Genomic DNA, 14436 nt, shown 5'->3' on the forward strand with positions numbered 1-14436 from the left:
AAAGCTTAACTGCAGGCCTACTAGCTACAAGCCTCTAGTGTTGGAAAGACTTAATAATTTGCTCCTGGCTGCCAGTTGCAAGCTTTGTACTTATCGCGCTTTCTGGATAGCTGTTAAAATAATAAAATTTAAAATATATAACTGAAGCAGATTAATTAGTCAGATAAAATACAGGATTTATGAAAAAAAAAGTCTAGAAATGATTACTTGTGGTTCTCTTCTGAAGGTGGGATTTCCAGCGTCAGCAGCAAGGAAAGAGGCAAAAGAGATGAGGAAAAGGGAGCCAGTGGAATTTCTTCCCTCTTCAATCTGCCTGCTGAGTTTTTTCACTCAGCAGGAGCAACCATTCCGGTACCTTTCCGCAGTAGGAGCCTGCGTTTGTCAAGAGGCCTCAGGCTGACCTCCCCAGCCTCTTGGGTCTCATTCCGCTCCCCTGGAGCCCCTCGAAAGATGTTCTGTGCGCAGGTAAGTGGAGGAAGGTTACAAACTAAATAAAAAGTGAAAGAATAGCACAAGGGGAGCTGAATATAAATATAATTGTGAGGTTTTGTAGGTTATCAGAATCCTAAAAGAAATTAATGTAAGCAGTTGCACCTTTCATTAGAGAAAAAACATAGGTTGGTACATTTACTTTTCTTTTCCACTTCCTTATCTGTTCTTTTCTTAGTACCCATCCCACAGTGACTCATCCATTGCCACTGGGAGCTCCGAAGGTAGCCTTCAGACAACCCTGGAAGAAGGACTGAGCTTCAGCATTTCCCCACCGCAGAACCTGCCAATCCCAACAGCTTCCTTATCACCCATGTGCCCTATCTCACAGCCGGAAGATAGAATTACTATTTCTTCTCCAGTTCAGGCCCTTAAGCCAAGGGCAAATCCTCAATCTGCTGTTACCCTTCTTGCCACCAGGGGTCACCAACGAAGCCAGAGCAGTGGACGGGGAAGCACAAGCCCTGGGTACAATCGTGATGACTCCATTGACCCCTCAGATGAAGACTTGGGCATAGGCATTTGCTCATCTATTGGTGGTTGTGGCTCTAGCCAAACAGGCAACATTGAACACTTATCAGAGGCACTGAGCAGCGTGTCACTGACATCCCTTTTGCCACCTAGCACCATCCTATGCCCTGGAGGGCAAATGAAGAAGTGCAACAGCACAGGCAGCCTTGACAAAGGGGGTCTACTGCTCTCTTCCCGGTGCAGGGAGGGCCGCAGGGAAATTATGGGCCTGGAGCTAATGGACCCCCAGGGTTTTTTGGCCAACCCCTGGACAGGAGTATTAGGTGATAGCAGAGGAGGAGAAGGAACTGGGGTAATAGAAGATACAGAGCACAGTTTGAAAGCATAGAGCTCAAGCCAAATGACAGTAGGGTCTTGTCGAAAAAACAGATGAATCCTACTGTTTAGTCTTTTTTTGTCTTTCCATTACTTGGAACTAAACCCACTGCTGTTCCTCTTATTCTCTCTGCTTCACCAGTGAGACAGAGGTCTGATGAAACATGATGCCCTGCATTTCAACACCAAACCCTCATCTTGCCCTCTCAACCTCTTTATATACATTTTTGACAAGTCCTGTGTGTGCTATTTAGGGGAGTGGTCTTGGTTATGGTTAATGGTGCCAAATTGGCTTATAGAGTCAATGCCCAGGGGCACAGGAGTAGCCTCTCTACTGTCTTAGGAGATGTCGTCCTACAGGATCCGAAGGAACATTGTGTTCACACTGAAAAACAACTAAGTTTGTTTATGACAGGAAGTCAATTGAGGTAGAGGCTAAGGAGCTAAAACTAAAAAATCCAACAGCAATGGAATTACTCTGAAGCAGTTTCCTCCTCTCTCTAACGTGTAAAGTTTTTGGGGGTTGATAATAAGGGAAAATGGAAAGAAACCCAACTATCCATTTCTAGACAGAGACTTGTGTCTCTAAGACAGGGCTAAATTTGAGGGTGTGTAGGACCTACGTATTGGGTTAGAATATATCAAGATGGAAAGAAGACTAGAAAAGGAGTGAGCAGATGCAATATCCATCTTTCCTGGCAAACCTTCTGCTTAGATCTGAGTTAAATGTAGTTTGCTCCCAGTCTTTGTTTGAGCATCTGAGCACTGCCTCAGGTATCCAAGGCATGAATTAAATCATTCTCATCACTGGCTGTACCACATCTCAGTGTATTTGAAACTTGAATATAGGTACTGACATTGCGTGTCTGTCAACCTGGTCGTCATTGGAGGAAAATGGAAATAAACTGAGGAACGGAGGAGGCATAACTGCAAGGAGTGATTTGTGAAATTGGTTATTTTTCATTTTATCTCCAGCATCTCTCACTCAAAAAGATGGAAAATAAGTGTGAAAGAGAGGTGGAGTGAAAGGAACTCAAAATCCTGACAGCAAGCACATAAGTGTGTGCATGGAACAACCTTTTGTGCACTGAAATGCAGCTCAAAGTGCACTTCTTTTGACTGCACTCTTTCTCACCCTCTTCAAGGATTCTAAATGAAAGGAAACTGTTGCAAAGAACCTCGACTGCATGATGGGATTGCATTTAACCATGATTTTTTTTTATCTATATACAGATGTGAATTAAGATTTCAATGTTGGGTGATAACCGTATGATTTCTATTCCACTATTTTTGTAGACAAGAGAATAGGCACGTTTGCATATTGCCATTAGTTTGTCCTTATTGAATCCCTGCAGTGTCTTTGACTTGTCTAAGTCTGCCAGTGGCTTCCAATTTTGTAACATGTTTTTTAAGTGAGGAGAGTGCGTAAAACAACAAAGCAAAAAATTTCAAAGAAACTTTTGCGCTGAAGTGATTGTTCCTTGCACATTTCTCTATGGGAATCCTTGCTCCTCGAGGACTTCTGGGAGGTTTTGTGTTTAGTTTCCCATGAGTCGAAGTGCGTGGACAACCAGAAATGGGAACAGCCATATTCACTCAACATTTGTGGGTGGTCTAGCTCACAAACATAGCTGCAACATTCTTTGCCCGTAGCCTCATGACTGAAAATCTCTAACAGCATAAACCATCACTATGAAAGCTTTAATTTTAGAGTTACATCACAACATATCGGTTATGTGCACCCTAGTGCACCTTAAGCATGGTTCTGGGATTGCAATACAGTATGCTAATTTATGACATGATATTTTGATGCACTCATCTTCTCCATCTCATTGTAGCAACCCTTTCCAATTTTATCATTTAATTTTAAACTAATGTGCAAAGCTTTTCCACTTTTAACAAAAATGTATTTTGGTTACTGCCATTTAAATAATTACTCCATCCAAACAGGAGATCCTGAAGCCTGATTTCTAGAGGTAGACTGTTTAAAAAAAAACATAAAAACTAACATTTTAAATTTTTCCAAGAATGAACAAAACATGAAGGTGATGTGAGAAAATAAGAGGGTACGACCTCATTTATCATGCAAAATCACTATGATGACTATGTTTTATCATAAGGAGTTCGATTCCGATGGGTGAGACGGATATACAGGAGTTGGACAATGAAACTGAAACACCTGTCATTTTAGTGTGGGAGGTTTCATGGCTAAATTGGACCAGCCTGGTAGCCAGTCTTCATTGATTGCACATTGCACCAGTGAGAGCAGAGTGTGAAGGTTCAATTAGCAGGGTAAGAGCACAGTTTTGCTCAAAATATTGAAATGCACACAACATTATGGGTGACATACCAGAGTTCAAAAGAGGACAAATTGTTGGTGCACGTCTTGCTGGTGCATCTGTGACCAAGACAGCAAGTCTTTGTGATGTATCAAGAGCCACGGTATCCAGGGTAATGTCAGCATACCACCAAGAAGGACGAACCACATCCAGCAGGATTAACTGTGGACGCAAGAGGAAGCTGTCTGAAAGGGATGTTCGGGTGCTGACCCGGATTGTATCCAAAAAACATAAAACCACAGCTGCCCAAATCACGGCAGAATTAAATGTGCACCTCAACCCTCCTGTTTCCACCAGAACTGTCCGTCAGGAGCTCCACAGGGTCAATATACACGGCCGGGCTGCTATAGCCAAACCTTTGGTCACTCATGCCAATGCCAAACGTCGGTTTCAATGGTGCAAGGAGCGCAAATCTTGGGCTGTGGACAATGTGAAACATTTATTGTTCTCTGATGAGTCCACCTTTACGGTTTTCCCCACATCCGGGAGAGTTACGGTGTGGAGAAGCCCCAAAGAAGCGTACCACCCAGACTGTTGCATGCCCAGAGTGAAGCATGGGGGTGGATCAGTGATGGTTTGGGGTGCCATATCATGGCATTCCCTTGGCCCAATACTTGTTCTAGATGGGCGTGTCACTGCCAAGGACTACCGAACCATTCTTGAGGACCATGTGCATCCAATGGTTCAAACATTGTATCCTGAAGGCGGTGCCGTGTATCAGGATGACAATGCACCAATACACACAGCAAGACTGGTGAAAGATTGGTTTGATGAACATGAAAGTAAAGTTGAACATCTCCCATGGCCTGCACAGTCACCAGATCTAAATATTATTGAGCCACTTTGGGGTGTTTTGGAGGAGCGAGTTAGGAAACGATTTCCTCCACCAGTATCACGTAGTGACCTGGCCACTATCCTGCAAGAAGAATGGCTTAAAATCCCTCTGACCACTGTGCAGGACTTGTATATGTCATTCCCAAGACGAATTGATGCTGTATTGGCCGCAAAAGGAGGCCCTACACCATACTAATAAATTATTGTGGTCTAAAACCAGGTGTTTCAGTTTCATTGTCCAACCCCTGTACGTATGTGAGTGTGTGTGTGTGTGTGTGTGTGTGTGCGTGTGTGTGTGTGTTCGCGTGTGTGCGTGCGTGCGTGCGTACGTGCATGTAAATAACTTCAGGTAAAGTGATTTGCCTTTTCCTGAAGTATCCTGTTTGTCAGTGAGGAGGGTACTTGTGGTCTAAGGATGAAAATGAAAAGGCAAAGCAACCAAGGGCTGTTTTAGCTTCAAAGATATATCGTCCTATTATATCTTTTTAAGACAAATCATTGTCAATGAACATGGCATCAAAGGTTAAGCCTGACAACACAGCAATAAATGTACCATGTATGTTCCCTGAGTAAATTATGTCAATGTGATTTTTATCTCCTCAGAGCAACAGAATTTATCAGTGTCCTTTTTCGCTTTTATTTGTCTGAAAAATAACACCCAATCGGAAAGTACCTCTGCCCTCTCAGAGACCAATCAAAGAAGAGATGGGCTCCAATTGGACAACTTGAACAAATGAGGTTATTGAACTCAGGTCAGGGGGTAAAAACCACTAGTAATATCCTATACAATAGCTGTAAAGTTGTGCTCAGACATAAAGCAAAGCAGAATTTCACCTGGTCTGACTCACTTTTGAATTTTGAAATGGTTTTGCACTGTTTCCAAACTCTTTTAGCAGCCAGACAGGAGCTGTAAGACCACGTTAAATCTTTGTGTGAACAAACCGTGCCTTTATACATTATGCGTGCTACAGCTCATGTTCAGTCTGATTTTAAAAGTTACCAGTAACTTAAAATGATTTTACCACGTTTTCCTTATGCAAACACTTTTTTCTAATTACCTTTTGTTTAATGTCAACTATTGCCATTTTTAATTTATTGTTGATTTATTATTTTATACTTATTTTATTATTTTTTATTTATTTATTAATCTTAAGGGTAACAGTACAAACTAAAGCTATTTATGCTAAAGAAAATAAACACCTTAAGTCCACATTAGACCCAGTTTATACAGACTTTGGTTTTAGGGTCTGTCTTGGATCATTAGAGAACACTCTCCTGAGATCTGGAAACAGAAATAACTCTCAGCAACATGGTGATATATTAATATATATCCAACTTTTTCCTTTACTCATTGGTCCCATTTACTGTATGTCAAACAAGAGGGACTGCTAAAAGAATTAATTAAATCTAAACAAATTTCCAAAGATTTACAGCACCTCAACCAAACGCAACCTATTTAGATCCACATCGCAGCTTATTATGCATGATTCTTTGTGTGTACTAGAGTAACATTTACACGTTTCTGAAGAATTCTCCATATACACGATTTGTTTTCCCTACTCTTGATCAGTGTTGTGATTGATGCATCATATCATAGGAGTTAAAAGGCAAAATACATCAACTTCGTTAGTTTGCGACAGATTATGGCAACATGGTAATTTTTGCAGATCATGATGCTGAGGCCAATGATATTGTTCGCTCAGATCAAATAGGCCTAGGACTTTATTTACATCAGGTATTTGGACATACTGCAGAAGGTAGCATCAAAACGTTCCATGGTCTAATTAGGTCCACAGCTTCTGAGTTTGCGTTGATTTGATTCTGAATCTGAAAGAAGCCCTGTTTCTTCCTTACAATCTTTATTTGCTTCTTCCGCTCTCAAATACTACTTGATCTTTAAGGATATCAGACCATTTTCAAACAACTCATGCTTTATCAATTGTGGTGTGTATTCAAATTCTTGGAGTCACTTTACAAGATAAATTTCCTAACAGAACTATCTATGAAAACATGGTGGTGATGTCTGCAGATCTAATATCAAATATTTTGGAGCCAGCAACCTCTTAAACCGGAGAATCCAACATGATGCACCAAAGAAGACATGGATAAAGTAAATTAGGTGAGACCTCATGTCTTGTTGTCTTTACTTAAGTTAAGTAAAGGGTGACACTATGGATACAGATACAAGTGAAAAAACATTGTCAACAGGATCCAACATTTAGCAGCCCCTGCAGCATATAGGTTGAGAGGATGACCTACCCATCCAGTCGCCAGATAGAGACTAGAAAAAGATCCTTGGATACTGATAGAAACATATCAATGTTCACTTGAAGGCAATTGTTTACTCAAAAAACATGTACAACTGTATTATATTGCAAAAACATAAAGGTTGGGATTAGATAATGACCCTCTTGACTATATTAACATTTCGTTTCAGATAAGTGCCAGCACTGAATGGGCCTTAAAGATCACACTTGAACACTCTTCTTCTTTACATTAGTGCATAGTCAAGTACTGTTTAACAAAAATTTTTAAATACTATGGTTATGCAAGAATATGAGGCTTTTCTAGATTAATTTTAGTGTAATCTCAATGTTTCTTACACTGCCACTTAGTATGTGCATTATTGTGCAAAGGCATGTGCCTTATACAGTAAGTAGCAAACATTATTATTTATATTTTTTCATTCCATTTGAAAAAAATTTATCTCTAACAAAACAAGAAATCAAATCTTAACCTAGATGGACAGAGTTGCAGTTCATTTTCAACAACGTTGAATATGTTACGGGAGTTAAATTTATTTATTAGTTTTTTTTTTTCTCTGGCAAGCTTGTTTAAAATGCATAGAAATCCATTTTGATCCTGCAGGTGTCAACATTTGAATAAAAGAAGAACAAGACAGTTAACAGTCTGAACATGGCTAATGATCCACAAAACTTTAGCAATTTCCTTTATTTGACTCAATTAAAACTTCCCAGCAGTATAAAACTTGTTGTACCAGACGGATTAATTTTAATGGCACCGTGATTCAGGGAAATCTCTGCATTTTTTAAAATATGGTTAAAATAGATCTACTGGTTTCATACAATTAAAGAAAGTAATAGTGGGATGGCATACCTTGTGACATCATTCTTTTACCAAAATGTACATTTGTCAAGTGCTTTAACACTACCGTTTTCCCAAAAATTCGCCCATTTATTGCTTATGCTAGGTGAAAACATATATAATAAAATTTGGTTTACAAAATACATGTATTCAGTGTGGATGGGGCCTGTTATGCATTACACACAAGACATAGTTTTATAGCTTTAAATCAGTAAATTAACTAAAATACCCAGAGAAGTTGGAATTCTACCTTGGAACGTCATAGGTCCCAGAACATTACAGAGGTTTATGTCTAATATCACTGCAGCACACACAAAATATAATGAAAATTGCAGGAATAAAAAGTCTTAATGGTATCAACATAAACCAGTGACACTAAAATTGCTGTACCATATTTACTGGTAAACATATCTCTTAGGTTTTAGAATCTATACAATAAAAAATGTGTTGTTATATGTTGTATTATTAATGGCAATTAGCACATGACCAGGTACCAAGTCCTATTAGTTTATTGATTTGAAGCTAGAACCTCCAGAACACAATATGATTTATGACTTAAAAGTACTGAAGACTATCACTTTGTCATATGAGGACCTCATTTACTCAGTACAACAAACTGCCTCATGTTTGTCAGATTACAGCAACAACTCAATTATAAAAGGGTGATGTTTTGATTCTAAATAAAAGGTTATAAAAGTCTTACGTTTCTTGTAAGTCATCGTTATGATGCCGAAGTAGTTATGGCAAGGCATTCTTTTGTTAAAGACAGCTGATTTGGATCTAATATTTTTATAAACTTAAAATGGCAACATTTTACCATGGCACAGAGGGGTTTTTTTTGTAAATATTTACCAGTTTTGCCTTTTGTTAATTTTGCCATTTTTAGGTTCTACGTTGTATTTAAGACATAATCAACCCAGGACCAAACCTGCTTTGCCTTCTGTCTAAACACACTTTCTGAGTGTATAACTCATAATTGTACATATCTATGTGTTTTGAGCTGCATGTATGCATTGCTGCTAATGATCATGGAAATATAATTAGTATGCATCTTATAAGAAAATGTACAAAGGTAAAATAAATGCCCCAGTGTTTTTGACCTCTGCTATGAAACCACCAAAAAAATCAGTCTGAGTCAGAAACAATTGTTTTCTTCCATCACATGACTATAAAAATTTAAAAAGATTGTTTTTTTATATGATGGTATATGTCTAGTCTTCATCTTCATATATAATATTTACATTGAAAGAGAATTGGTCGTGACAGCAGCCTAGTCAGAAAAGTTTAAAGAAAGAAAGCTGAAGACAGGACGAAGACACAAGAGCAGGAAGAGCCCAGAGATGACACAGACAGCTGAGTGAAGATACCAAACATTGGTGAGATACTGGAGAAGAGGGAACTTCTGCAGACAGCTTGTCATCAGCAGCAGTGCCCAGCGGAGCCGTCAGCGCGAGAGAGCACATTAGGCATGCACACTGAACTTTGAGGTGTTGTTTACCTCACACCCTCGACCAGTCGGCCAGTCAGCCAGCCCTTTGCCTCATCTAGCCTCTCGAAACCAGTTCTCCCTCCAGGCCGCTGTCCTTCAAATGTCACCACAAGAGTGTGGAGGACTATGTGTGTAATGAGTGGAAGGTGTGTTTTGCATCTCCGTGGCTCTAAATGTGTTTTTATATGTGCTGATTTCTGGATGTGTCAGTTATTGCTAAGGTTTTTCAGAAGAAATGCCTTATCATCTGAAATTTAGGGATTTTCCTTTTGTTTCCTTCTGTCTGGGAAGAGTGTACTCATAAAATACTATCCAGCTGCATGAACCCCAGTGGTGAGGATTTGATTAGCCTTGGCAACTAGAAGATCCCCTGAGACATGGATTTTAAAAAAGTAATTTGACTTAAAAACAACCTGGTTGTGCCTCAGTAGCAACCTTTATTCTGCTCCAGCATGAAAATATTGATATCTTTACAGCTGCACAGGAGATCTCAGACTAATAAAGCTTGTTTAAACATTTCTAAAGATAAAAATGGAAATATGTTTTTGAAATAAATGAATCAAATGTATTTTTCTTTTAGCAGGACAGATATGAGTCAGCATTGTTCAAGGCTCTTCTAGACATCACGAGAAAAGGTATTTGGAAAATATAAGTAAAGAATCCTCTGCCTTTTATTTATGTATCCAAACCACAACAACAACAAAAAAAAAGTCCGATTTTAAAAAGGAAAGATCATGGCAGTGTCCTATAAAAGTATTGGTGTTTTAAGTACAAGAAAGAGAAATAGAAATATTTTAGCAATTTGTTCATATCTACAAATGAAAATAGTGCCACTGTCTTAGAACATGAAACAAGATGGCAATATGGTTTTCAAAAGGTTGAATTTAAGTAACATGGTTCCCTCTAAGAAATTCTGACTGAATATACATGGAAATGATGGTTGAAAAATGAAAGGAGAAAAGACAACTTAAAGAAATCTACTTATGTCTAAATGTGGATGGAAGATAGTTGGGGTTGATCAAATAGGCTTACCAAGCCTGACTTTCCATTTCTTTGTTTAGGCTAAACATGGACAGACCTACTTTGGGGAGAAGAAGTATTTTATACAGTGCAGATTTTGCAGGTTTTCCCACTTGCAAAGCATGTAGAAGTCTTTTATTTCTATCATAGGTACTCATCAATTGTGAGTGACGGAATCTAAAACAAAAATACAGAAAACCACGTGTGATTTTTAAGTAATTAATTTGCATTTTATTGCATTACATGAGTATTTGATACATCAGAAAAACAAAACTTAATATTTGGTACAGAAACCTTTGTTTGCAATTACAGATATCAGACGTTTCCTGTAGTTCTTGACGAGGTTTGCACACACTGCAGCAGGGATTTTGGACCATTCCTCCATACAGATCTTTTTCAGATGCTTCAGGTTTCGGGGCTGTCAATGGGCAATACAGACTTTCAACTCCCTCCAAAGATTTTCAATAGGGTTCAGGTCTGGAGACTCGCTAGGCCACTCTGGGACCTTGAGATGCTTACGGAGCCACTGCTTAGTTGACCTGGCAATGTGCTTCAGGTCATTGTCATGCTGGAAGACCCAGCCATGACCCATCCTCAATGCCCTTACTGAGGGAAGGAGGTTATTGGCTAAGATCAAGGGGACCTTGCTTGCGCTGCAGGATTATAATCCATGGCAATGTCCCAGCTCTCTTCAGGTCATTGACTAGGTCCTGCCCTGTAGTTCTGGGCTGATCCCTCACCTTCCTCGTGATCATTGATGCCCCACGAGGTGGGATCTTGCATGGAGCCCCAGATCAAGGGAGACTGACCGTCATCTTGAACTTCTTCCATTTTCTTATAGTTGCGCCAGCAGTTGTTGCCTTCTCACTAAGCCGCTTGGCTTTTTTCCTGTAGCCCATCTCAGCCTTGTGCAGGTCTACTATTTTATCCCCGATTTCCTTACAAAGCTCTGGTCTTGGCCATTGTGGAGAGGTTGGATTTTGTTGATTTGATTCACTGACTTCTAGCAATATGGAAAGGGTTGTATAAGGTTATGGGTATCCAGTAAATCCACAGTGAGAAGAATTATCCACAAAGGTATACATTATTTCAAAGTGGTGATCATCCCTGGGGTGAGTGAAGAAATAAAAGAACGAATAACATCATAAAAAGCCCTGCAGACCTCACCTGCAGTTAAAGTCAAGGTGAAAATTAAAAAGAAAACAAAGATCCATCACACATTTGTCAGAAAAACATCCTGATGTTTCCCCTGACTTTTGGGAAAATATGTGAACTGGCAAGACAAAAGTGGTTGGTTTTTATAGACATACAGTATGTCCCATCTGGTGTAAAACTAACTGCATTTTGGAAAGCAGTCAAACATGTAGGCGGTAGTATGATGGTCTGGAGCTGTTTTGCTATTTTTACAGACCAAGATACTGAACTTTTCTGTGGCTGGTGGAGCCATGAATTTTGTTCTGTACCAGAAAATCTTAGAGGAGAATATCCAGCTATCAGTTGGTGACGTTTAGCACAGATGCTCTTGGGTTATGCAGCAAGACAGCAATCCAAAGCACTCCACTAAGTCTACCTCTGAATGGCTATTAATATGGAGAGCCGTTTCATTCAAAATTAAATAAATAAATACTGCTATTGATAAATTATTAATAAATATTCCATGAAATAAAGAAATGTCCCATGAAATAAAACAAAATAATTATGTTTAAAGAAATTTTCATCTTGTTTTATTTAATTCATTTCAAGATTTATTTAATTTACATGAAGATTTATTTAATTTAGTCAGTCATTCAGTTATTTTCTACCCCTTATTCGATATTTATTTATTTCATAATGCCCTATTATTTTGTGACACTTTTATTTTTAAAGCTACTTTACGTATTTCAGTTAGTTTTACTTTTTAACCCCATTTTTCATTTTAAGCTCTTTTTATTTCATGTTCTTATATTCAAATGAGGGGGCGGAGTTTTATCTGTGGGGCAGCAGGGCCGAGCTCAATTCGTGGCTGCTGGCCACAAGACAGCATGCTGGAGGATGCCTGGCGTATGGAGCTAAATTGGGGCCATAAAGTTTGTTCAAACGAAAGAAATTTGAACCTAAAAAATAAAAGTTTGTACAATAGAAACAAATTTGAACCTGAAAAATAAAAGTTTGTTCAAAAGAAAAACATTTGAACCTGAAAAATTATTTTGAACCTCCCCCAAAAAAATTTGAAAACTGGAAAAAAAAGTTTTGCAACTGAAAAAAAAACAGATGTGAAACTGGAAAAAAACAAGTTCAAAACTACTTTTCAGATTCAAGTTTTTTTTTCGAACTTGCAGATTTTTTTTTCGGCTTCAAACCTTTGGCCCTGTTCTGGCGTGGGGAGCGGGGCCTCAGATCACGGGGGTGAGGAATCATGACTGACAGCTCAACACGGCTGAACAACATATTCCCAGCTGTTGCATTCAGGGACCGTGGGAACTGGAATTATCTATCATCGATATTCTATATATATGTGATTGGTTTTGAAAGATAACATGCTTCACCGATAGAAGCAGCTTACGTGAAAACACGACGCGCATGTCAGAGGAGAAAATATGATCTTGACAGATTTGCACAGCATTTTAAGTCCGTGTTGGAGATTTCCCATGCTCTCAACATCAAGCAAAAGAACCGCCAGACTAAGCAGCGGTGTGAAACCACATGCAAAATGAGCCGGTATTTTCCGAATATCCTTGCATAATTAAGCCTGGACTTGTTTTCACATGGACTGGACTCAGGTTTCGGTTTCTGGTGCATTTTTCATTAAAACGTGTTTGGTCTTCATTTAGTGAAGTGACTCACAGCCAGGGTCAAACTGGCATACGGGGCAACTGGGGAAATCCCCGGTGGACCGCTGGCTTAGGCATTTCTTATTTTGTGAATGTTTAGTTTTTAATAACCGCCTTTCACAGACGCAGGGCGAGCGCGACATCAAGTATGCAAGAGGCGACAGTTTCTGGGGCGCTGATATTTTTCTGGACCATTGTGCCCTAAACTATGCCATATCAACCTGTTAAGGATAACCTTTATTTATATGACTCATAGCAGTTTTTCCCATTTATACCTTAATGATATAAAGCATAAGTTCTAATGTTTCCTTTTTGTTAGAATAGGACAAGAATGCTCATTGACACACAATACAAGGATAAATGGCCCAAGGTTTGTCATGAATGACTTGTGGCTGGGGCACTGGGTTTGATGGTGGAGCAGGCTGTAACTGGTTTGATTAGAATGCAGCAGCACACTTAGATTAAGGATGGACACCAGCTACTACACAACGTACCAGATAGACACCACAATGGTGACACATAGTCTACTGACAAACACTGAGGGAGGGAACATCCATTGCATCGGAGTGCCAGATATAAAACTACATGTGACCTTCTTTCGGGGCTCTTCCTCATCCTTTCACAGACGCGACGGTCCGAGACGGGAGCCTCGGTGCTGATCTCTGTAATCATTCCTCTGCCTAATTTAGATTAAAGGAGCTGAAAGTTAGAAACTGTTTGAGAGTCGTTCCTTTAAGAGTCAGTGTTAGATAGAGTGTGATCGCTTCTGGGGACCAAGGATTGGAGAAACTCCGAGAGGTCTGACCGCCAACAAGGTGCGGTAGCTCGGGCAAACTTCTCCTCTGCTCCAGTCAGGTAGATCAGCTCTGCTGCGCGCTGGCGAACAGCTGATTTGTAACACATGAACATGCGCTGCAGGGCGGCCCGCTGAGCTGACAATGAAGAGCGGAGATCAGAAAAAAAAGCCCGGGCTACTAAAACAAACAGTGGCACTTACTAAAAACTATTTATATACAGGTCCTTCTCAAAATATTAGCAAATTGTGATAAAGTTATTTATTTTCCATAATGTCATGATGAAAATTTAACATTCATATATTTTAGATTCATTGCACACTAACTGAAATATTTCAGGTCTTTTATTGTCTTAATACGGATGATTTTGGCATACAGCTCATGAAAACCCAAAATTTCTATCTCACAAAATTAGCATATTACATCCGATCAATAAAAGAAAAGTGTTTTTAATACAAAAAACATCAACCTTCAAATAATCATGCACAGTTATGCACTCAATACTTGGTCGGGAATCCTTTTGCAGAAATGACTGCTTCAATGTGGCGTGGCATGGAGGCAATCAGCCTGTGGCACTGCTGAGGTCTTATGGAGGCCCAGGATGCTTCAATAGCGGCCTTTAGCTCATCCAGAGAGTTGGGTCTTGAGTCTCTCAATATTCTCTTCACAATATCCCACAGATTCTCTATGGGGTTCAGGTCAGGAGAGTT

At 39.4% G+C, this 14436-nt stretch overlaps 1 protein-coding gene across 1 annotated transcript in view; it reads left to right on the forward strand.

Moving 5' to 3' along the window:
- The window catches only part of LOC124864947 (voltage-dependent T-type calcium channel subunit alpha-1I-like), a 58353-nt gene extending 54746 nt beyond the window's left edge, over positions 1 to 3607 (forward strand). The window contains 2 exon segments of the mRNA XM_047359889.1: positions 227 to 465; positions 668 to 3607. Coding sequence (XP_047215845.1) covers positions 227 to 465; positions 668 to 1348 — 920 coding nt within the window. The 3' untranslated portion in view covers positions 1349 to 3607.
- The last annotated feature ends 10829 nt before the right edge of the window (positions 3608 to 14436 follow it).

This window comes from Girardinichthys multiradiatus, chromosome Y (genome assembly GCF_021462225.1).
Source record: "Girardinichthys multiradiatus isolate DD_20200921_A chromosome Y, DD_fGirMul_XY1, whole genome shotgun sequence".
In the NCBI taxonomy this organism is placed as follows: Eukaryota; Metazoa; Chordata; class Actinopteri; order Cyprinodontiformes; family Goodeidae; genus Girardinichthys; species Girardinichthys multiradiatus.